Here is a 24,988-nt window from a genome sequence, read left to right as displayed (position 1 = left end):
CAGTTTTATATTGGCTCATATTGGGTAGGTAAATCTTTTCCTCCTTTTATTTTCAGTTTTTATGTCTTCTTGTGTATCTTTTCTCGACCATATGTTCTCTGATCTTGATTTTTAATGGTACCTAAAGAGACTTAATGTGTGAGATTATCTCAATACATGACCTTAATACTGTCATGTTATTTTATGTTTTCCATTACTCTAATTTCTTATCTCTTCTTTCTAGTTTTCCACCCAAGATATATGGCTTTAGTTCACTAGTTTAAAAGTGATTCATTCATTTTTTTTAAAGAATTTATTTATTTATTTGACAGAGAGAGACACAGAGAGAGAAGGAACACAAGCAGGGGGTGGGAGAGGGAGAAGCAGGCTTCCCGCTGAGCAGGGAGCCTGATACAGGGCTTGATCCCAGGACCCTGAGATCATGACCTGAGCCAAAGGCAGTTGCTTAACCAACTGAGCCACCCAGGCACCCCTAAAGGTCATTCATTTTATTTTGTTATGATTGCCTTTGGCCTGGGGTCCACATTGATGTTCATATACCCCTATCAGTATCTAAATCTTCTAGGAAGACAAGTCCACTTGGCTCCTTCCATGACTCTCATCATGTTGATGTATCGTATTCTAGATTTTCTTTCATGGCGACACCATCCTTACTCAAAGTGTTTTATTACCCTACCTTCCTGTATTTCTTGCCATATCTTCTTGCATTTGTTTTTTTCTTATTTGAGTCTTTGAACCAAGAAGGTTTTTTAAGGCAGTCCTTATTTGGCAAATACTCTGAGGCCTCATATGCCTGAGAATATATTTTATGCTTCAATGTTTCAATGACTATTTAACATTTATCAAATTCCAGGTGATAAAAATATTAGACAAATTTGGTAGTAATGTAAGCATTTCTATCTTAATTTTCAAAATATCTCAGTCTTTGGAATGGCTGAAACCTACTAACATAACATAATAACATAACATAACATAGGGGTTTTCTATGGGCTTCTACACTTAGTAAATACTATACCTATTATGGTTTGAAGTTTAAATAAAAATTACCATGGTTGTTAGGATGTGGTTCTGTCAGGAACTTAGCAAGGAGTAAAAGAAGACAGATTAACCAGAGAGGAGATTTTAAGTGGAGGGCTGCCTCCTGTATGTAGCCTGTCTGCCCCACCTCCTTATAGTTGGACCCCATTCCTCCCTCTTTCCATACATTGTTTCACACTACAGTTTGTGAATGATGTGAGTCCTTCCTAACACTCTTACCATGTCTGTCATAAACCTTTAAACTGTCAGCACGCCCGCTGCCTACCCACCATCTTGCCCCAGCTCTTTGTGTCAGCACGCCCGCTGCCTGCCCACCATCTTGCCCCAGCTCTTTGTGTCAGCACGCCTGCTGCCTGCCCACCATCTTGCCCCAGCTCTTTGTGTCAGCACGCCCGCTGCCTGCCCACCATCTTGCCCCAGCTCTTTGACCCTGCAGTGCCTACTGCAGCCTGGTCTGAGATCCCAACCACTCCTGAGGGATTTGACAGGGATTCTCACTTTCCTGAGTCTTATAGTCAGACGGCCCTCAGCTCATCTGCCGAGTAATCCTTCACACAACTTCTCCCTCTTCAACCTCCCCTCCTTACATTCTCAAAGATGCTCCTGGGAGTGTAGTGTTAGGGGAGAGCAGAGTGGGGTCTGGTAGGGGTTCTCTGGAGGTCCGGGGGAGCACAGATTGGCCCCATCACACTTGTGCCTGTTCCTCCTCTTAAGAAACACTTTTCCAAATTTTTGTAATACACCGACTGACATCTGTTGACACGCTCCTGGGTTCTGGGATAGGTTTCTTGCAACTTCGGATAACTGGTTGCAAATTAGGAATAGCTGGGATGAGACTAAAGCAGGACAGGAACTGAAAAAAAAATATTTACCAGGCTGAGTCTTAATACAGAGCTGTTTATTTTCTATTATATGTCCCATTGGGATAAAAGAGCTAATAGCCCTTATATTCTATAGAAAAGAAAGAACAGGGGGAGAAAAATACTCCCCCACCAATGTCTTCTGTGAAGAAAGAGACATTCGGTTTATGATTGTATTAGTGTTAGTATGATATTGACACAATTGAAAGCAATGTTTTGCCGGTAGTGCCGAGGAACTAATCGTGTCCTTGAAGGACAGAGGAAAGACAGAGAGCAAATATGCTTCATTGTCCATTCCAATTTCAGTTTCTGGAATTTGAGTCCAAAAATGGTGTTGGAATATAGATCTTGTTCCATTTTCGTTACAACCTGGGAGCTGTGCAATGCAAAAAGTGAATGGTGTAGTTAATCCTCTCAGGGAAGTGGTTTTCCAGGTGAGAAAAAAGCAACTCTAGATGAAAAATGTGGATAAACACAGAGATGTAGTACTTGTTTTCAAAACAGGCTGAACACAGAGTAGATGAGAAAAAAAAAAAATTCTATTAAGCTGCCCTTTAGAAAGTGGTCTTTAGAGGGAGGGATTCTAACTGTCCCAAGTCTATGCCTCCTGGTATGAAAGAGAAAAGACCAAGAGTAAAAATAGTATAATTTGGAAATGTTCAACTAGATCTCAAAAGACTCATGACAAAGATCAGAGCAGAAGATTCTTGTTTTCTTCCTGGTATTAGAGTGGTTATCAGACTTACTGGTACTTTGACTCCAGTATAATGACATTAATGATCAGCGCTTAATAGCAAGTTTTCTCTGGGTTTATCAGATTCCAACTGAGTTTATGATGATACCGAGGGAACACATGAAGGGATGTTGTGAAACTTAATAGTGTTTATAAAAGCTCATGCAAGGGGCAAGTGTCGCTGTTAAAAACTGATACTAAGGATTCCAGGGAGGAGTCTATGGAGAGTTCATTTTTACCATCACTGGAGGCACAACTTCTACCTCAGCTGTGCTTCTGGAGATTCCAAAAATGAAGGCGATTCCAAAATGAACTTTTTGTCTGAGACAGCATCATTTATCAATGAACAGAGCTGTGCTTACACAGACTCACCAAGTTATCCAAGTAGAGGAGGTACTGGAACTCATCTACTTAGGGCCCAGATTTTAAAGATGAGGAAACCAAGCTCAGAGACAAAGTGATGTTCCCTAAGTCACACAGGGAGTTAATGGCATAAGCAAAATAAAACAAAAAAAATTAAGACTTTAAGTAATCTCTGCACCCAATAGAGGCTTGAGCTCAGGGCTCGAACTTATTACTCTGAGATCAAGAGTCACACACTCTACTGACTGAGCCAGCCAGGCCACCCCTGGCATGGGCAATTTTTTTTTTTTTTTTAAAGATTTTATTTATTTCAAAGAGAGAGAGAGTGCAAGTGAGCCCGTGAGAGCATGGGGAGGGGGAGAAACAGAGGAAAAGGGAGAGGGAGGAGGAAAGAATCTCTAGCAGACCCCAAGGTGAGTGTGGAGCCCCATGTGGGGCTTGATCCTAAGACCCCCAAGATCATGACCAGAGCCAAAACCAAGAGCCTGAGTGATGCTCAACCACTTGAGCCCCCCAGGTGCCCCTGGCATGGGCAAATTTTTAAAACCTTAGGGCAAAAATAGATGCTGCACCTTTAAATTCTAATACTACATATTTAAACTACTGATGTTTTGGAATTTTAAAAAATATTTTAGGCTAATGCAGATGAACTCTTTAGGACATAGGGGTAGGAGTAGCGTGTTTCTGCCTGTCACTGAGAGCAGGTTTTTCCTCATAGCACAACTGCCCTCAGTAAGGGAAAACTTGGAGCACTGCCCGTTTTGTACAAGGCATAGACTCATGAGCAATGAAGTTGATCAGCTAGTGTTTGGTGCACAGTGGCTAGAGTATGATGGGCCCTAGCCTCCAGCAGCTGGAAGTCTTTACGGGAAATGAGACAAACCCATATTGAAAAGTCTTCATTCACTTAACAAGCATTTGGAAGGGCTTCCTCTTTCCCATCCTAAGTGGAGTTGCCTAGCCTCAGTTCCTGATGTTCTCCAACTCACTGTGCCCATGCACTCTGAATTTTCTCCCTCTCTTCCCTTCAGCCTGTGAGTAATCTCTTTTCGGCTATTAACCCCGTATTCACTCTCTATACCCCTTCTCCCTACTAGGACACTTATCCTTTAGATTCAGTCTCTTGGAAAGAGATTCCTTCATCCTTCTAGACCAGGTCAGATTTCTGTTTTGAACCCTCACAGCCCTCTGATCTTTTACTTCCTAACACATTATTTTGTGTTTGTTTCTCTATATTCCTGATTAAATCATTAAGATCTGTCTCTCCCACTGCTCTGTGGTCTCCAAGGGCAGGGGCGATGTCTTTTTTTCACCTTTATATCCCTAACATCTAGCAACATGTCGAGCACACTAGCAGGTACTTAATTAAAAAGATCTGTGGTAAATTATGTAATATGACTGTAATACAGCTTAATTGATTAGGACATTTTGAATATAGTTAATTTCAGTTGTGAGTAGATAAATATTTGAAAACTATCCATCCCTCAGTTCATACAAAAATGTTGGCTGTGGCCTCCTTACTCAACCTGTGGTAGCGTTGGCTTCAGCTGGGAGCCACTTAGAAATGCAGGGTCTAGGGCCCTCTCCAGACCTACTGTGTCAGAATGTAAAGATGGTAAGACTCCCCAGGTGTTTCCTGTGCACTGGGATATGTTGTAAATGAGGGATTAAGAACTCAAATGCTTTCTTTGTCCAGGCAGATCCCCAAAATGAATGAAGCAAGCCAGTTATATAGGTAGAAGCATGATAACAGGTGACTTCTGACCCTTGGTCTCCTCTTAGCAGGATGGTGGGGTCTGTGTTGACGTGAAGACCTTCAGCTTCATCGAACACAGCCAGGTGGCTCTACAGATCTAGATGTTGGCAGGCCCGGTGTTGTAAGACCTTTAAGCAGTTCAAGAGAAACCAGAAACACAGACCTGCATGGAGAATCAGTAGCTTCCAACACGGACAACTAAATTCAATTCCTTTTCAGGCAAAAGAATTGCAAGGGTCAAACAGAACATACGTGTGTGATAGTTCTAGTTCCAAGGTCCCTGGTTTGCAAAATTTCATATAAATGAGGAGTTTTTTAGGAATGCAGTAACAAGTCCTAATTCCTCACTAATTCAGAATAATTTTGCAGGTCAGAAAATCCTCTTTTCTTTAGCTATCTCATTCATTCTTTCTTTCATTCATCTATTTACCCAGTAATCATTTAGTTGTACTCGGTGCTGAGCGGGTCCCGTGCCAGGTGCTGAGGACCTAAAAATGAAAAACACATAATCCACACGACTTCCAAAGGCTTAAGCTCTCCTGATGGCAATGTTATACTTATGAAATACACGGTTTTATGTCGCTAGTGCTACAACAGTTTGTCACATCTATTTTTGAGAGATGTTCTTAGGAAGGCTGCATTGTAGCTGGGGTGGTTCACAAGTCTAGATGGGGCAACAGAGGTAGAAGGTACGGCTTACCAAAGACAAAGGGAGTGAAGGAGATTTATGAGATGTGGTTCAGCCAAAAAGCAATTCCAAAGGACTAAATCCTTTTTTTTTTTTAAGATTTTATTTATTTGAAAGAAAGAGAGAGAGAGGAGGGGCAAAGGGAGAGGGACAAGCAGACTCCCTGCTGAGCCAGGAGCCCGAAGCTGGGCTCAATCCCAGCACCCTGGGATCATGACCCGAGCTGAAGGCAGATGCTTAACCAACTGAGCCACCCAGGCGCCCTCCAAAGGGCTGAATTCTGAATAGCATTTGTAGCACCCTTGACGATTTTAAAATGTTAACATTTCTTGCAACACTTCTCAGCTTCATGATTTCTGGCAGACAAGAAAACCTACTTCATCTTTGTGCAGGAGGGAGAGCTCCTTCACCAAAGCTAGAGCTTTGAATTCCATTTCTCAAGTAGAGTCAAGACTTAATGAAGTGATTCAACCACATTTTGCATATTTTCTTTTTTTTGTAGTTGTCGGGGTTCTCATTTCTCCAGTTGGTTTGAGGGCATTTATCTGTCTTTGTTAGACAAGTTCATGTTACCTTGGGAGAAGCAGTGACATTTACAAGAAAGCCACACTGGTAGCAAACACTTCACAAGGCTTTATATGAGTTTGGTGGCAGCTGTGATCAAGAGCGTAATAAAAATCAACTGTTTTGTCTCATTTCATCTGAGCTTTCTATTTCACTGATCCTCCTATGAATAGTGTTCTGATGATAAAATTAGTAACTTTGTGTGTGTGTGTGTGTGTGTGTGTTTTGAGGCATAATAGTAATTTGCTTTCCATAACACTTATGACCAAGTAAACCGGCTTGGATGAGTCTGGCCTTCAGTATACACCTACTCTCTGGATAGCACACCACTCACCTATTTAGAATATTTTATTTTATTTTATTTTATTTTTTAAGTAGGCTCTATGCCCAACATGGGGTTCGAACTTAGACCCTGAGATCAAGAGTTGCTTGCTGTACTGACTGAGCCAGCCAGGTGCCCCTGCAGAATTTATTTTATTTTATTTTATTTTTTTTTAAAGATTTTATTTATTTATCTGAGAGAGAGAATGGGAGACAGAGAGCATGAGAGGGAGGCTCAGAGGGAGAAGCAGACTCCCTGCTGAGCAGGGAGCCCGATGCGGGACTCGATCCCGGGACTCCAGGATCATGACCTGAACCGAAGGCAGTTGCTTAACCAACTGAGCCACCCAGGCGCCCTGCCCCTGCAGAATTTATTTTAATGTTTTAGTGTCACTGTCTCCATTCTGATTGTGAGAAGATTTTCACACCATGTTTTATGGACCCCCCCCACCCCTGCACCTAGCATCTCTAGCCCTCCTTTGCTACAAAATCTCTCCATTCAGCAGAGATATCAGCATTCAGCATTATCTCTCTCCAGTGCTTCAGTGTGTCTTCCCTAATCAGTAACATAGCGACATGTCTACCTGATGCTTCCTCACTCGTCCTAGAGAATAGGGGGTCTAGAGTCACGCAGGAAAATCTTGAGCCTATTCCATACTCTAAGGCAATGCTTTAATCTAGACCTTCTTCTTTATTCTCTCCCTCAGATTACTTAAATCTTCCAAGCGCCTCCCCCCCATCCCCGCCTTCTGTATTTTGCACATCAGCCACATAGACACTTTTTGAAATGAAAATCTGATCACACATGCCCCTCTTCTTGCTTAAAGTACTTCTGTGGTTTCTCATTGCCTGGAGAATGAAGCCATACTCCTTAACTGACACATAAACTCCGTTGTATTATGTCTCCAATGTGGCCCTTCATAGCCACACCAGGCACTCCTGACTGCTTCTGGCCTCTGAATGGGGCACTCATGCCTTTAATCCGTGGCTCTTCCTTTTATGAAATGGCACACAGCACTCCCTTCCCTTCGCCCCCCATCCCGTCTCCTGAGTACCTTCCTGGCATATTACCACTTCATCCTTGCTTTGAAAGCACAGTGTGTGGAATTTTCATCCAGCTTCCAGTCATGGCTCTACCCCATACTAGTTCCGGACCTGGAATAAGTCATTCTGCCTCTCCATGCTTTGGTTTCCTCATCTGTGAAACAGGGTAATACTAGTGCTCACTTCACCAGATTATTGTGAAAACGAAACAAATACATGTGATGAATGTGTCATGCGAGTACATAAAATTATTATGGCTAAATCTGTTACCCTTCAAGGGTATTAATATCACATTTTATTTTACATTTTCAGTCAGTTTGAGGATAATACAAAGGCAAATCCACTATGATAAAAAAATCATAAATAGAAGAAAGTATTCCAAAGCCAAACATAAATGATTTGGGGATTATCAATTAATCAGGATTAGTCATTTTCTGTTCTCTTTTGTTGATTAAGGTAATTAACACATAGTTTTTGAAATTCAAGATTAAAATGAAATGGATTTAAATGAATGAGTACCTATATTGGAAAAAAAGAATGGAATATAAAAAATAGGTATTACATAATTGCTCCATTACTTTTCTAGTCTTAGCTGAACATCTTATTGGAAGACTTCCAACATTTTAAATTTTAGGATATTTATCCTATTCTATTTTAGGAGACTAGGAGAGTGAAAATTTGACATTGTGCAAACTCTGATGATTTATATAATTACTACTGCATAGCCTAGGTTTGCTAAAGAGTCTGCTGCCTCCAGGACCAATTACCTGGGTCTAAGGTTTGAAATGGTACATAGGGTCCAGTCCTGAGCCATGCTGAGGATCTCAGGAGACCCTGATGAACAAGAGAAAGTAAGCACTTCCGGCTGATTTCTGGAATGCTATTTAGATCTCCAGTTGGCTCTGGGGCCAGGTCATGCTTCTATTTAAAGCAAAGGCCTCGGGCAGCCAGGAGTCCTGATGTTATGATACCCAGGGGACTTCATAGTTGGGAACAGAGTGTAATGTTTGGGATTTAGTGAAACTATAACTTTAGGTAAAAACAGACTCCATTCTTGAAAATCTGCTGGCACAGAGGGAGGGAAACCTGAGGAAAGGTGAAAAAGGACCTCTTTGGCCTTCCCAGCAGCCAATACTGGCATGGTCCTGGGGCCGAGGCCAGATCGCTGAGTTTTACTGGAGGATTAGGAAGTAGGCGCTCTTCTACTGAGTTACTGATCATATCAGGACCCGCCTGAGAGTGAAAGCTGGGCAATTATTTTCATACTCCTGATTTGCCCAGGACAATAACAGAAACAAGGAATGTTCTTGGCACAACCCTGATGTTGGAATGAGGAGAGATGGCGAAAGAGAGGGGCAAATAGATTTATTATGAATGATAGCTCTCCCCTGCTTTCCATGTGCAAGGGTCCCTCATTCTGCCTCTCTCTTTTTCTTGCATTATCTATGTCTTTCTTCTATCTTAATAGGTTTAAGTGTATGTCTAATGCTCGGATGACCAATGCAATAATCAAATTCCTATAGAAGCACAAAACCTCTTTTCTGTGAAAAAGTCACTGTGTTGTAAACTACATTATAACAACATACCCTATAAGATTACAATATTTATGAAGTCCTTGTATGTTGAGATTATTACTGTTTGCAGTAATGAACAATGCTTTTATTCCAGGTAAGCATTTACTATCTGTAGGAACATCTGCATTTACTGTGGGTCTAAGCATGATTTGTTTTTTCTGCTTTGGAGCTTTTCAATTTGAGGCCTATTGTGAGGGCTGAGACATAAATATAGCTCATTTCCTCTCTGTGAAATCTGTCAGTGTGTTTTAACAATTCATTCAATCAATAAACAATTAATAAGTGTCTATACCATATGCCAGACACTGTTAGAGTTTATGTGGGATACAACGACACATAAGATGTGTTCTTATGCTCAAAGAATTCACCACTGCCAGTTTTTTTTTCCGTGTCAAGAATATCTTCCCTTGTTTTAATAACAAATCGGTTCAAATCAAATGTTTACACTTGGAAGAATCTACTATGATCAGCAATAATATACGTATGTCATTGTTTAACTATTTAAATGAAATGTAAACATTTGTTTCTCCTCACTTCTACCCCCCAATGTCATCCTGGGCATCTTTTCTGTGAAGCTGAGTCATCCAATGGTGGCTATTCCTGAACATGAAACTCTTGATTCCAAAGAGGTAAATGTAAGATACAATTAGAGATGTAGTTATCCATTTCCATGTGATATTAGATTGTAGAAATAAATCTTATTTTAAAAAATATTAATAAGATCATGTTTTTATCCCCTTTAAAAAAAATAAAGCTAACTGGCCCACTTCGTGGTGTTCAGAAGTAACTGATAGGTGAGTAAGTAAATTCTTGCTTCTTAACGTGGAAGGGGTTCTAGAGGTACCCATGTGTGTGGCACCTTGATCACAAACCAGCTCCCCAGTGTCTGTCTTTGAGATTTCCACCTGGATTCATATGTGAAACCCTGTTGTCCTCTCTTGATGGTCAAAGGGTGTCCATAATATGTATGGTGGGTCTTGTGAATCAGACACCCCAGGATCTCCTGCTGTCTCCATTTCACCTCACTGGAGAATGTCTGCTGAGCTCACTGAGCCCTGCCCCGATCCCCTGGTAAATTCTGCTTACATCAGGTAGCATGTAAGCAAAAACATGCCAGCTGAAACGTAGCCTCTGATTTTCATACAAATGTGTAGCCGCTTTCGGCTCAGGTCATGATCCCGGGATCCTGGGATCGAGTCCCGCCTCAGGCTCCTTGCTCAGTGGGGAGCCTGCTTCTCCCTCTCCCTCTGCTGCTCCCCCTGCTTGTACTCTCTCACTCTCTCTCTCTCTTTCTCGAATAAGTAAGTAAAATCTTAAAAAAAAAAAAAGGAAGAAAGATTTAGATAGTATAGCTAGAGATTTGGATAGAGAGCTGGACAGAGTATGGTCGAGTTCTTAAGAGCACAGGCTCGAGGCAGTCAGATCTGGATTCAAGTCCTGATGGAGCAGACACTTCCCAGCTATTTCACTTTAGGCAATATACTGATTTCCCTCGGTCTCAGTTTCCCCGTCTGTAAAATGGGAATAATAGTACTTAACTTCGTTTTGTGAAGATAAGTAAAATAAGGCATATAAAGTGCATAATACATTTTAACATATAGTAAGCGCTCGGTAAATTGACCATTATGATAATTCTCAATGCTGGCAAGAGTACAGGGACAAAAAATAAATTTAAAATTGGAGAATGTCTGCTGACAAAAAATAAATTTAAAAAACTCTTTGTATTTTTATAAATGTTATACCAAAGAGGCAAAGAAAAAAATTCTGTACAGGAATTTTTAATTTTCTGTTAATCAAGAGCAAGAATTACTGAACAGTGTTTTCTTCTTCTATATCCTCTCAGATAAAGTGCCTAATGTGAGGAAAAAAAGTAATTTTTAAAGGACTTGTCTTTCAGAAGGGAGTAAGAGAGCTCATGCTTTAATTTCAGATACCCTTACAAATGAGGCATGGTCAATTTTGCAGCCTTAAAGTTTAGAAAAAAAGCAAACAATACAAAGGAGAGGTGGGAATAATAAAATTCCAAATAAAATGTAACTTTTCCCCAAGCAAATTTTCTACAATTTAGGGCATCTCATCTACTTTTCATAAACTGATGTTCCTATTGCTGCAAATTTTAAAACCTTTATCATATGAGACCATGTGGCTTTCTGCTGTAACATTAGGCATTAAACTAGAAAAGCGTGTTGTGAATAGGTGTGGATTTCTATCCTTGAGCACATCTTTGATTATTTTAAATAGGATTATTGGTTCCATGAGTATGGACATATGGAAAAATTTTAATAGATGTAGCCAAATTACATTCCTGAAAAATTATAACAAGCTGTTTCCCTGTACTCTTGCCAGCATTGAGAATTATCATAATGGTCAATTTACTGAGCGCTTACTATATGTTAAAATGTATTATGCACTTTATATGCCTTATTTTACTTATCTTCACAAAACGAAGTTAAGTACTATTATTCCCATTTTACAGACGAGGAAACTGAGGCCGAGGGAAATCAGTATATTGCCTAAAGTGAAATAGCTGGGAAGTGTCTGCTCCATCAGGACTTGAATCCAGATCTGACTGCCTCGAGCCTGTGCTCTTAAGAACTCGACCATACTCTGTCCAGCTCTCTATCCAAATCTCTAGCTATACTATCTAAATCTTTCTTCCTTTTTTTTTTTTTTTAAGATTTTACTTATTTATTCGAGAAAGAGAGAGAGTGAGAGAGTACAAGCAGGGGGAGCAGCAGAGGGAGAGGGAGAAGCAGGCTCCCCACTGAGCAAGGAGCCCGAGGCGGGACTTGCCGAGGACCCTGGGATCATGACCTGAGCCAAAAGCAGACACTTAACCGCCTGAGCCACCCAGGTGCCCTAAATCTTTCTTCCTTTTAAAATCATATTTTAGGGGCGCCTGGGTGGCTCAATCAGTTAAGTGTCTGCCTTCGGCTCAGGTCATGATCCCAGGGTCCTGGGATGGAGCCCTGCACCTGAGGGCTCCCTGCTCAGCGGGAAGCCTGCTTCTCCCTCTCCCTCTGCTGCTCCCCCTGGTCATGCTCTCTCTCTCTAATAAATAAAGTCTTTAATAAATAGATAAAGAAAATCATATTTTAAAATATTGACAATTTAAAAGGGGAATCATATTTATTTCATATTTATTTACATTTAAAGAATTCTGTATTTTTCTGTTACTTTTGTCTGCTTTGTGCAGACAAATGCATTATGTTATGCATTTATCTACTGGTAGGGTAGTATTTTTCTTACTGAGTTGTCAACTCCCTTTACATATTAAGGATATTAATTCTTTGTCAAATATGCTAGCCCTTTCAGTGTGATGGTGGCAAATTGTGTAATAGTAAAAAATTGGATAATTATGTCCAAAAATAGAACGACTGAATAAATTTTACACCTTTCAATGAGTGTTTTCCTAACTTTCCCATTCAGCCATTGACTTAACAACTCGCTCTGCGTTTCTTGTCACTGATTAATTAGGTTCTTAACTTCAGTAACCTGCAGAGGCTTATCTTCTCTCCAACTCTAAAGCCATTCCTTCTGTCATCTGAGCTCTTTCTTTTTTTCGGACTAATCTCTACACTCAACATGGGGCTTGAACTCATGATGCCGAGATCAAGAGTTGCGTGCTCTACCCACTGAGTCAGCCCGGCGCCCCCAGATTTTACACATTTCAGATGAATGTAAAAAGAAATAATCAAATGTTCTCTTTCTTTCAAATGTAATAATTTTGGCTCAAACTCACATAGGTTGTTTCTACACAATAAGAGTGTTTCTACACAGTAATAGAAAATCAATTGGTTATTTAAATAACAAAGACATCCAGTTCAGATAATAAGTGCTGAATTAAGAACTTTTGAATGTGTTGCAAAAAAGAATAGCTTGGATGTCATATTTGTATTTTTTTGCACCAATTATCATAATTCTAGAGACAAAACTTAAAATTAAGCCAGTGGGTAAGATTAACAAAGGATGATTTCAACCTCAGGTTTGGAATACATGAGAATAAAGAAACTAAAGTTTGAAGTTTAATATTTATGAGAGATAGTGAGTTACTGTTGGTATTAGAAGAAATGTAAATAATTAAGCAAAAGGCCATTTTATTTTTCCAGTGTGCTGCATTTTATTTGTTAGTAATATTGACACATTTTAGAGCAATTTCACAACTTCTTACAACTCCTTATGATATGTGGGCAGACTGCAATATTGACCAGTATATTTTCCCCAAACCCTTTCTTTTTTATTTATTTGTCTACATGGCACCAACAAAGAAAGTGATCTGTTTTTATAAAACAATTCTATTCTTATGACTCTATGGCCTAAGGAGTAACCCGTTCCCGTTAAATACTCAGTGAAAATAAAGAGTTATGGAAGAACCTTGAACTGGATCTCAGAAATCCCCCCTTGTTTTTCTTTCATTTCCTGAAGACAGCAGTTTGTCTTTCTTACTACCAGAGACAGCGAGAGAGGGAACACAAGCAGGGGAAGTGGGAGAGGGAGGAGAAGCAGGCTCCTCACTGAGCAGGAAGCCCCATGCGGGGACTTGGTCCCAGGACGCTGGGGTCATGACCTGAGCCTAAGGCAGACGCTTAACGACTGAGCTACCCAGCTGCCCCTACTTTGTAATTCCTTTAAAAACAAACAGACTTCAGGTTTATCTGATTGGATTTGCCCATTGTTTTTATAAATCATATGATTTAAAAAATACACTTTAAAAGAACTACCTCAAAACAACATTTCCAGTTATAATCTAGTTCAGGGGTTTCTCAACTCTGGCTGAACATTAGAATCCACTGGGACTTTTTAAAAGCCCCAGTAGCAGGGTTTCACTCCAGGCAAACTTAGTCTAAGATCTCTGAAGGGGGCAAAGGCTTTGGTTGTTTGAAAATCTCTCCAGGTGGTACAAATAGGCAACAAGACTTGAGATCTTCAAATTCTGGCTCCTTTCTTGATGGTCTAGGAAAGCAAATAAGTTATTCAATCTCGGAAACAAAAATTCAAAAGTAAAAGCAGGAGAATCCTAAAGAAGTTTGTTTCAGGGAATGGTTTGAATTAATAAAAAATTGAGTCACATATTTCTGTCTAGCATGATAAAGATTTAACATGTGCTTTAACCTGGTAGGTTGATTTTGAGAGCTCTGTTCTATGTTGAGATTCACTGCAATTTTCTTAGTAAAACATAACATTTCTTTCTGTCTTCTTTGATATTCCATGCAAGTTTGGAAAATCCTTAGACTGGGCTGGGCATAGCATTTGGTGCAAGCTGAGTGTGGGGGGTTGGGTGGGGGGTATTACATTCCAAAGGATATTTTATTTAGCATTTTATATGGCACTTCAAAAAACACTTGGCCAGCGATGAACCCTCATACAAGCAGATGACATCCCTAAATTTTGATTTGACCTGATCAATTTTCAAAGAAGGTCACTTTCATACATGTCAATTGTTCACACCAAGGCAGTAATTTCCAAAGTAGGTGTATATATAACACCATCTAATTTATAGCAAACTCCCTGCCTGAGGTAAATGATTTCTGAGTAGAGTTACTTAGAAGAAATTAAATTCAAGTAGCAATAATTATTTCTGATTGTATTCATCATATCTTGTGAATTCAGCAACTCTGATCCACAATCATTCTATAGCCCACTTCTCTCTCCGCAGGCTTAATTGTGAAAGTCATACTGGGGAATGAGATAGAATCAGACCTGCTGCTCTTCACATCGCCTGCTACATGCAGCCCTGGGCCTATTTTATTTTTAACTTGAGGGTCAATTGATTTCCAAAAACATGATTAGATGCAGTTGATTCTGACCTTTTGGATCCACTTGCTATTAACACAACTCGAGAGCTAATCATTCACCAACTGCCCATAAACACATACTAGGCAAATTCTCCTGTTTTCTCATTCCTTCTCTTTGCAGATTTTTGATAAACATTTAAGAGTTGGCAAGATAACAATAGTGCTAGCAAGGTGACTACGACTGATTTGCTGCTGTGGTGCATATAAGCATTTCGTGTTCATTTTATTTTGAATTCCAGAACCTCCCTTGATGTTTAAAGTTCTAATCTTAGGGGACACATGTCTCGTTCCTTTATCTCTATTCTCCAGATGAGAACATAGGACAGAGAAAATAAGTGTCTTGTGCATGGAAGCCACTCTCATTTTCTGGTTTGATTCAAGGGTAAAAACGAAATTATCAAGAGAAATGGGCCCACTCTGTTCCCTTGAGGCAATTTCCCATAAATGTTTTTTCTCAAAATCAGGCTTTGAAAAATCTTGGATTGCCGAGTTCAAGGTTGTAATCTCAGGCAAGAACTCAGAATCTGGATATTATTAACTGCTGATTAAAAGAAAGTTCATATGCTTTGATAGACAACTGGCTAGAGAGCCAGAGTAAATTTATCTAATAAACTCGAATAATATGAACACCTGAATGGATAGCCACCCTGCTTAGGCATCCAGGTAGACAAGGCAATGAGAAAGAGAAGGACATTCCTAGCGCAGATTTGGCACGCCATCAAAATGACTTTCCTGGGTTGTAAGCCCCCTGCCTGTTTTGGGGAAATATAACTTTAAAAAATACTGCCAACCCAGAAATCATCTTCTTAGAGATAGTAGAGAAAGGAAACACTTTTGTTATTAAATAAGCATTAAACCAGAATGTGATAATCATCACAATCACAGAGATTGCAAAGATAGGAAGAAATCTCACCCTTCATGTAGCCAAGCAGATACAATGCATTATATACACGGTTCTCAAAATAAACAGTAATTCAATTCATCCTCAAGTAAGAAGATTTCACAGTAGTATTTATTATATATAGTTCACGCTAAATTGCCTGGCAATTAGGGAAACTGTGTTAGTTAATTGGCTTTACACAAAGCAAAATTACACTTTTCCTATCTTGATGACAAGAGTCAGTTTTACAACTTGGAGCAGGTATCAGATAAAGTTAGGCCCTCAGAAACTAGGAAATAAGGGTGCAGTCTCACTTGGACATTTACTTACAAAAGAATGGTTCTCAAAGTCCTTGAGAAAGACATTCCTAGGTCTGAAAGCTGACAAAATGGCCATTGAATTTTCAGAAGAATGTATATATATATATATTTCCAAGGGAGGAGAATGTATTTACAATGACAAGTTTTTTAAAGTAAATGCTCTACGAAGGAGGGAGGGAAATTGCTTCCCATATTTTCTTTTTTAAAAAGATTTATTTATTTATTTTAGTGGGGAGAGGAGCAGAGGGAGAGAATCTTCTAGTAGAATCCCCGCTGAGCAAGGAGCCAATGCGGGGCTCAATCTCGCAACCCATGAGATCATGACCTGAGCTGAAACCAAGAGTTGGACTGACTGAGCCACCCAGACGCCCAACTTCCCTTATTTTCAAAAAGGAGAATGAAGCCTCTTCTTTTTAATTTCTCTTTGTTCTTTCAACTGGTCGACAAGGGGCAGAACTGCAATCTGAAAGTCTTACTCTGAAGTAGTCAGTAGAAAGGCACAAGTGTCATTTATTTTTCTTTTCTAGGGACACGTTCAATCTAATATAGGAGAGGTAGGGATTTGATGAGTTTGGGGTCTCTCCTTCGAATTCATCTCAATAGATTATTGTTGGGTTTTGCATTGTTATGAGAGTCATGGTAAAGCTGAGCAGAAGTCATGGAACTAGATGGACTTACATTACTCCGTGTGCTAATTTTTCAAGATAAGCAAAATAAGATCAGGGCTAATAAGTATTTGGAGCTCAAGTCATCCAGATATTGAATGTTTTGACCCCAGATTCAATGTGATGCTCTTTAGTGTCCATTATACCTATATTCTCTATAGAGAATACTACTTTTCTCTATAGAGAATATTACTAAAAGGCTACCTTTATAGGACCCTTAATTACTGCACATTTTATAGCTTCTGGCTTCTGGAAAATGAATTCTGATACTAGATCTTGTGTTTTCACACCAAAGTTAGTAGTTATGTAAATGTCCAAAATACATTTAAAATCTTTCAGAAAGCAGTGAGTATATAGCAATAAGATTATATACATTTCCTGGAAATAACTTTTTTTCTGGATACATGAAGTCTGGTTTCATACTTATAAGGGCACATATGTAGATCATTTTGCTTTCATTTGGCAGAGAAAAGTACACATGAATGGTTTTGAATAAAAAGGGAATAAAAATTTTACACAGCACATTCTTTTAAGAAATGCTTTCGGTAACATTGGCTTAAAGTTTTACAGCCCTGCGTTACTTATTACCCAAAGTTCACTCAAAATAAAAAAAAATTGGAATTTGAGTCCCTTCAAAATTATGCTTTTTAAAAATGTCTTAAATTCTTTCTTATTTATATTTTCTTATATCCAAAATAAGCGTGTTGTTCAACTGGCAGCGTGAGAAAATCCCAAGGCTTAGCTACCAGGGGGCTAGTCTGAAACATAAGGATTTATTTATTTATTTTATTAATGAACTTCATCTTTCTGAAATGTCAGACCTTTGTTTTTCCCAAGTTATTTAACACTTTATGTACTGAGGTTGGCAAAGGAAACTAAAAACTTCACAAAATGTTGAAAACTCTGACTCTGTCATAGCATGATGCATCATTTCAAAACCAGCTGCTGAACTGTGATGCCAGACATTACTTTGATCTGCCAGTGGGTTCAGGAAGAACTGGGAAATAGTGCTGAGTTTGCCACCATGGCAACGGAGGATGAACTACCTCTTCCTCTTCAATCTGACTTAATTACTTACATAATTATAAATCTTATATGAAAAGAATTCAGAGGATTTGAATTGAATAATGTTACAATCCTGTCTGCACTTATATCCTTACATGACTTCTGTTTTAAATACTTCCAGTGACACAGTTGATCATTTACAAGCCAGACACACTATGGGTTTTCGTATATGGCTAAGACAGATTAATGACTACCCCACCAACAAAAACAAATAGAAAACACTGGATAGGCTAGGGTTTCATTTCAAATGCTGTGGCCTTGGGCATGATATTTAATCTTTTTGAGCCTCAATTTCATTCTCTGTAAAACGAGATCAAGGGATAATGGTGAAGATCTGCATTTATGCGTGCAAAGTGCTTAGCATATAAAATACATAACACTTCATAAGCATTAGCTAAAGGATGATGATTCCTTTAAATCTCCTGTAGTATTCACCACCAAATGTTGGTACTTTCAGGAAAATCAAATAGATGGTAGTTTTTATTTGCTAGAAAGAAAAGGAGGCGATGCGATTTAGTCATTTCCTCCTTCTATTTTAAAGCTTCGGAGAATCCCAGATGATGAAAGCTGCAACTTAACTTATTTCATGACTGCTGATTTTCTGGGGCCAAAACAAATCAGTGCAGTGGTGGAGCTACCCCCTTGTTTTAGTAGCTTTTTTTCTTACCTCCTCCTTCTCATCTAACAGATTTAGTTTCTCCTAAATGATACAGAATGTATCCACGTTTCACAAACGATTCTGCTTAGCCACCTGGCCATGCCATACTCAGGTTTCCTGTCTGCTTTAATTAGCTGTTGTTTCTTTTGGAGTCAGGTCTCCCAGACCACGGCTTCATCACCCTGTGATCCAGCCCAGGGCAAAGCAGGGAGACTTGTTTACAGAAGAGCAATGGGCCTCTTCTCTTCTCCACCTGCCATTTTGGAATGCTCCATTGGCACCTGGAAATACAAAGTTATGGTCATTTCCTTCCATTAATGCCATTCCATCACATTGTTCGATCAGAGTAAATTTCTCTTCTGCCCTCATCCCTTGATACTTTCAAACTTCCTTTTTGAATTGTATAATCCACTAAGACCCATCCCCCTCAGTTAAGTTTATGTCTTCTGTTCTGGAGAGTCTAACTCTGTCAAATAGGACCATGTGGAGATTGATGGATAAAAAAATTATGAAAATCACTCCTGTGCCACACAGTAGCATTATAAAGCCAATTGAATCAGTACCTGAAACAACAACAGAAACAACAGTAGGAGGCCCATTTGCTGTCTCTGTCTGGGTCTTTTGTAATAGTCCATTTTGCAAAAGCTGGGACTTGTTCCAGTCCCACTTCACTTTCCCTCCTTGTTTGAGAGATTACATTCTAGGGAATGGTGGAGTCTCCAGCTAAAGGAAAGGGGCGGGGCAGCAGCCGAGTGATTGATGTGTGAGGGCTTGTGGGTGGGAGGCGGCAATGCTGTCCCCTAAGGCTGCACCAGCCCCTCAAAGCCATCCTAACCCCTTGCACGAGGCCAGAGCTGCTCTGCTGAGCTCTCAAGAGATCAGAGTCTGATGTGAAGGTACAGCTGCATGTCTTTATTATGCCACTAATTGGGTAACAAGAAAACAGCTCCTGTGGGGGAAAATAAACAAAAATTTCCTACTAGAAATAATTTTTTATATGAGACTCTTTGCCCAAATGTTAATGTATACATTTTCAGGTGTAGATCTGAAGTTTTACTTATCTCATCAACCTACTATTTTCTCTTGTTTTGTAGCAATGAAGTTGGAGCAGAAGCTGAAAACACAGGCCGCGCTGAAGTTTTCTGGAATGCTGGTGCTAATCGTTTGCTAGATTTGATGTTTAATTTTTTCTTTTTTTTCAGTATGAGTGTTCCCTTTATGAACTGCAGTGCAGAAGTGGAACTAAAAAAGAGAAGTGTCCTGCAGGCATCTAACATCGCAGTACCCTACTAACACCCAGCGTAGAAAAGATTTATCTACAGCTTCTCGCACCACTGTTAGAGCCTCTAATGCCTTCTATTAAGCTGACAGCAATACTAACATGCCCCTATATTTAGCAGCCAAATAAAGAAGAATCATGGGTAAATAGAATGGTTGTGACTATTTTTCAACACCAGTTTTATTTAATGCATACATTACTTACTGAATCAGGTTTTATTTCCCATTTTATTTATTTATTTTTTTTATGTGTAAAGAAAATGAACAACTTTTAAAAAAGGAACCCCTGCCTGCTTTCAGGGGATGCTAATATTCAAGGGTTCTTTGGGGTGATCTTGAACATGAGAAAGTTGGTATTTCACATAACTCACACAGGTTTCCTGTTCTGTTTGGGTTCCACACTACCAGGACAGACTACGTCCTGGGGGCAGCCTAGTGATGTTGAGCATCGTGTTGTTGGGATGTTCTTCACATTGTGGTTTCTCTGTTTGTTGTCACATGATTCTTGTGAAGGCTATTCAGAGTCAGTTCATACTTATTATCGTGGGAGCAGTAAAGACCCCAGAGCAAGCCCATACTGTGATGACCATCCTGGGAGCCCACCCTCGAGCATACCCGATGCTCATCGTATTGGCCATGTCCTGTTTCTTTTATCTCAAGTAGTGTGTCCTAGCCTTGTCTATGTGGCTTCCCTTTTACAGCCTTCTGTCCAGCTGGGAAGCCTAGAGCTATACACACTAATCAGGAAACTGTGGCAATTCTAGACAGTGAGCTCCTGGGAGCAGGTGAGCCTTGGTAATGGCTCCTTTACTTATTTCTTGCACATAATCCTTGTTCCATTGGAGCCAGCTCTGTTTGAGCCTCAGCTCTCTCAGACCACGGCTGCATTACCCCATAATCCTGCTCAAGGCAAAGCAGGGAAAGTTGTCTACAGAAGAGCTACTGGTCTTTCTCATTCTCCATCTGCCATTTTTGGAATGATCTATTGTCAGTCATCGATTGGCACCTGGAAAGATAAAGCTCTCATATCGTCTCCATTAATGTATGAGGAGCAGCAGAGCTTCAGTCAAGCCCTCTGTTCATCTCTCTCTCTCCCAAACAAACACTACTTCTCTATCAACCTGCTAAATTGTGTGAGGCATCCCTTTATATTATTTGTAATAATCTCATATTCACTGTGTTCTTACCATCTGCCAGGCCTCACACCAAGTGCTTCATATGAATTTAACCTAACCTTCACAATGAGACTGCAAGGGAGGTAATATTATTATTTATATTTTATGTTTGTGAGAAGAGATTCCAAAAGATTAAATCGATCTCGTAAGTGGTAGAGGCAGAATTCAAATCCAGATACTCTGACTCAAAGACCAGCCATTTATTGAACCATTCATTCATTAATTCATTTTTTCACACCTTCGGTGTGAAAAGTTGAGTTTATCACACTTCCCAGTTCATGGCAGACTGCCATTCTAAGTTTGGACGAGTCCTTCTCCCTATGTATTTGTTGATTAGATGATTGATTATCTTTTATAACAATCTGTCTTTCCTTCCCATGATATGTAGGCACACATTCTTATGTGTTTAATGTGTAGTCTCTACTTACATGTTTTGAAGATGTGCATTGTTTTTGTCTGCATATATAAGAATCATAAATGATATTGTTTATAATCTTTTTTTTCACCCATCACTATGGTTTTTAAGTTTTTTTTTAAGATTTATTTATTTGAGAGAGGGGGAGGGGCAGTGGGAGTGAACCTCAAGCAGACACCCCGCTGAGCATGGAGCTGGACATGGGGCTTGATCCCACAACCCTGAGATCATGACCCGAACCAAAATCAAGAGTCAGAAGCTTAACCTACTGAGCCCCCAGGTTTTAAGTTCTATTTACAATGCTCTGTAAATGTCAGATGGATTGTTTCTTCACAGCTGCATGGTATGCTTTCATCACATATCGTACCCACCTGTCCACTGGTGGTCTTTCAGGTTGTTTTCCTCTATCAGGTATGGTTGTGATGCACAACCGTACATATGCTCCCTTGTGGATCTTTGTGAGAATTTCTCTGAGATATATACCCAGGATTTGAATGGTTTAATCATAAATACTTATGTACTTAATTTGACTAAATCCTCTCAGAATGCTGCTCTTTAGAGTGGACATACCCATTATTATTCCCACCAGCAATGCATTAGGACTCTTATATCCCTGGGCTCTTCTCCACCTTTGAAGGTCTGAGCTTTGAAACAAGCTTCATTTCATTGATGGAAAACTTGAACCACAAGAATAATTTGACTGAGGTCACCAAAGTAGTGAATGATAAACCACGAACGGGTCTTTTGATTTTCCTACTGTGTTATTTCTACCAAAACAAACTGCATCTGAACATCATGGTATAACCTATTTATTCAGTTTCTCAGCAAAAATCAGTCTTAAGAGCAAGAGTACAGGAAGGGCAAATGTTGGTTATGGAGAGAACATGGAGAATTGGGTGCTTCTTAGTTTGGTTGGTACCAGCATTCAGTGCCCTGAGTCGCTTAAGAGGACAATGGCTATCTGTGAGGAGGAAGAGGGTGAGAACAGTGATATGGAATGGACAGATGTTGAGGTTGTCTATTTGGGTTCCCTGGGAAGCAGCTTCTGAGAAAGATTTGGTGTAAATAGTTTCTCTGGAAGATGATCACAGGAAACACCGGTGAGGGAGTGAGGAAGTTAGCTAGGGAAGAGAAGGAACCAGAATCCATTATAAAGCCAGTTACTGCAGTGGGTAACTGGAGCTCATTCACATGGGGAGTTCAAAGATACAAGGTTGAACATGTCTCACAGTTAATTCAATTCAGAGGAAAGGAAACAGGTAATTATTCTAAAGCTTGACTATCAACCTTTACAGAGCTATGACATCTTTCTCTGTAAAGCTTTTTTTTTTTTTTAAATTTTCATTGTGCAAACTGAATAGGACTTATTTTCTTGTGATATTTCAATTTGGAAAAAATGGAAAGTCTATTGAATATCATTCTCTATGGTCTCTGAAGTAAAGTGCAAGAAGGAAGGTTAGTTGAAAGCTTAAGTAATAAAGGAATATTTTCAGAATTTTATTTATTGGACAAAGAGGAAATTCTGCAGTTAGGATTGGGAACAAAAATCCTTCTGGACTGCCATAGATTTCCACATTTGAAAGAACCTTTATCTCCTAGAAATTAAATGAACTGTGTGAGAAGATAACTTCATTTGCAAGAAGAAGAGATTGTTTTGCTTAGAGCAAGTCTAGAGTCCTTGGAATAATTGAATAGTAATTAGGAAATATTACTGAATTTGTTTAAAACATATATTACATGTTGGGGACTTTATATTTCTGTGGTATGTTGTAAAATTCAACATTATTTTCTCCTCACGTTTTAGAATGTTCTTCTCAATTTATTTGACCAGAAATCAATTTTTCTTCTTTAATTTATACTTTAACAAATACACCTTAATTTCTTACAAACATTTTTTCTAATGGATTTATTTGGAATTGTTCAGCCTCACTTAAGCACCGGAGTCCAGATTTTTCTAAGCGGAAGAAAATTTAAATATGTATGTTTTCCTCCAAGTTTCCAGTCCTACCACTAAGCACAGATTTTACTTGCAGAAAAAGAGCTGAACCTCTAAACAGAAATGTATTGAACTGCTCTAGTAATTTTTGTTGAAGGACCTATCCTAACCTGCGATAAACATGAGTTAGTTGGAAATTATAGTTCCCTTTGATTTTATCTTTTCCTCGAGAAGAAGGAAAAAAAATAATGTCATCATGTTGTTAAAACAATGAAAAGGCATGTGAAATAAGTTACTTGAAAGCAACATTTATCTCAGAGCAGCCGATATTTATAGTATTAGAGTGCATTTTAAATTGATAATATTTAATTATTTTTAATGTCTTAAGCTTGTTTAGAGAAGATTTCGTCTTTGACAAACACAAACACACACACACAAATAATTATTCCTAACATTATATTTATTGCAAAAGTGGACATTGAGGTGCCATACTCACGTAGGCAAGAAAATGGAGCAGTCTTAGGTAAGAACTTTCCAGATAAACTAGCTGTGACTTCTTGGGTACCCATCAGTCTACCTTTATGAGGCTCAGTTTTTTTCATCTGCAAGATATGTGCCAGACTAGATTTTTCTTCTCTTAGTTTCCTTCCAACTAAAATAATTATGTGAATTTATTACTCAGTTTTAAGAAATTCAACTCTGCATTCTAAAACCGAGGAACAGAGTAATTGCGGGAATATGGCATATTTCAGCTCTCTGGGTCTCTTACGGTTCTGGTGGTATCTTTCACAGCGACCAAGACCACTTGTATAAGAACGAGTGAGAGTGCTTTTTTAAAAGGTCATTTTCTGTTCCTTTTCCATACCTATTGAATTAGAATATATAAAGTGGGGCCCAGAAATCTGCTTTTTAAATAAAATCTATGTGCTATTACTATGTAGGAGAACTTTTGATAACTGTAGATTCTTAGATCAGTATAATAGTTAAGCAGGAAGAACAGGGATGTCCTTCATGGCTAAGATAAGCATGTGATGACATTGTTTTACTGATGGTGGGGCGGAAAGAGAGAACCTATATTAAGTGTTTTTATATCAATTGAATAAGGGTGAATAATGTAATTAAACTGAATACAGTTAGGCTAAGTATACGCTAGAACTAGTAAATGATCTAGAACTGGCAATATACTACCGAAATTTGAAGAAGAGAAAAGGACTCACCATTGTTTTGGTTGTAAATATTAATAATTTAGTCTAGATCTTAAGTTAAATATACAGAAGGGAAAATTGGAATGATTAAAGGAGCAGTTTGTATTCTTTATTTTTCTTCCATATGCCAATTGAGACCAAGGAGTGAAAGAACTAGCATCTATTATGAGCTCCTGAAAGGCCCAAGATCAGAGACAGACTCCTTTATATATTTCACCTCATTTTAATTTAATCATTCCCAAAGTCATACAAGGTGAACGTTTTTGCCGCAGTAATGCTGAGAAGTAAGCTGAGGCTGACAGAGATTAAACCTCAAGGCTAGATAGGATGTGGCAGGATTGGACTTCAATTTGGTCTCTTTTTTGTGCCAAATTTCTTTATATAAGTGCTTTTCCATTTTTCTCCTGCTACATGCCAGAGAACGCTCCCTTGGAAAACACATCCCCTTCTTTAAGGGCACATCGCCAGGACCTACTGAAGAGAAATCGTAACAGGTGGGAACCTCTCCACCAGCTTGGGCTGCAAATAGTTTCAAGTCTTTTATTTTTGAGATTGAGAGCTCAAGTCTGCGCTTGCCCTATGTGTGGGAAATCTGAATGCCTATATCTTGACATTGTGCTCTGGTTCCCTTTGCCCAAAGACTCCTTCACGCACG

General features: G+C 39.2%; 1 protein-coding gene across 5 annotated transcripts in view; it reads left to right on the top strand.

Annotated features, from left to right (window-relative positions):
• Window positions 1-19,755, top strand: part of MLIP (muscular LMNA interacting protein) — a 137,708-nt gene extending 117,953 nt beyond the window's left edge. For 4 of the 5 annotated variants that reach the window (XM_078055227.1, XM_078055223.1, XM_078055222.1 and 1 more), the window contains one exon: window positions 19,527-19,755. In XM_078055227.1, the coding sequence (XP_077911353.1) occupies window positions 19,527-19,598 (72 nt within the window). In that variant the 3' untranslated portion in view covers window positions 19,599-19,755. Of the gene's footprint in view, window positions 1-19,418 lie in introns of all 5 variants that reach the window. The other variant, XM_078055226.1, reaches the window with a different exon arrangement.
• Window positions 19,756-24,988: the final 5,233 nt, after the last annotated feature.

Source organism: Halichoerus grypus, chromosome 9, assembly GCF_964656455.1.
Source record: "Halichoerus grypus chromosome 9, mHalGry1.hap1.1, whole genome shotgun sequence".
NCBI lineage: Eukaryota > Metazoa > Chordata > Mammalia > Carnivora > Phocidae > Halichoerus > Halichoerus grypus.
The sequence above is the reverse complement of the archived record's forward strand: the minus strand, read 5'-3'. Positions and strand labels throughout refer to the sequence as shown.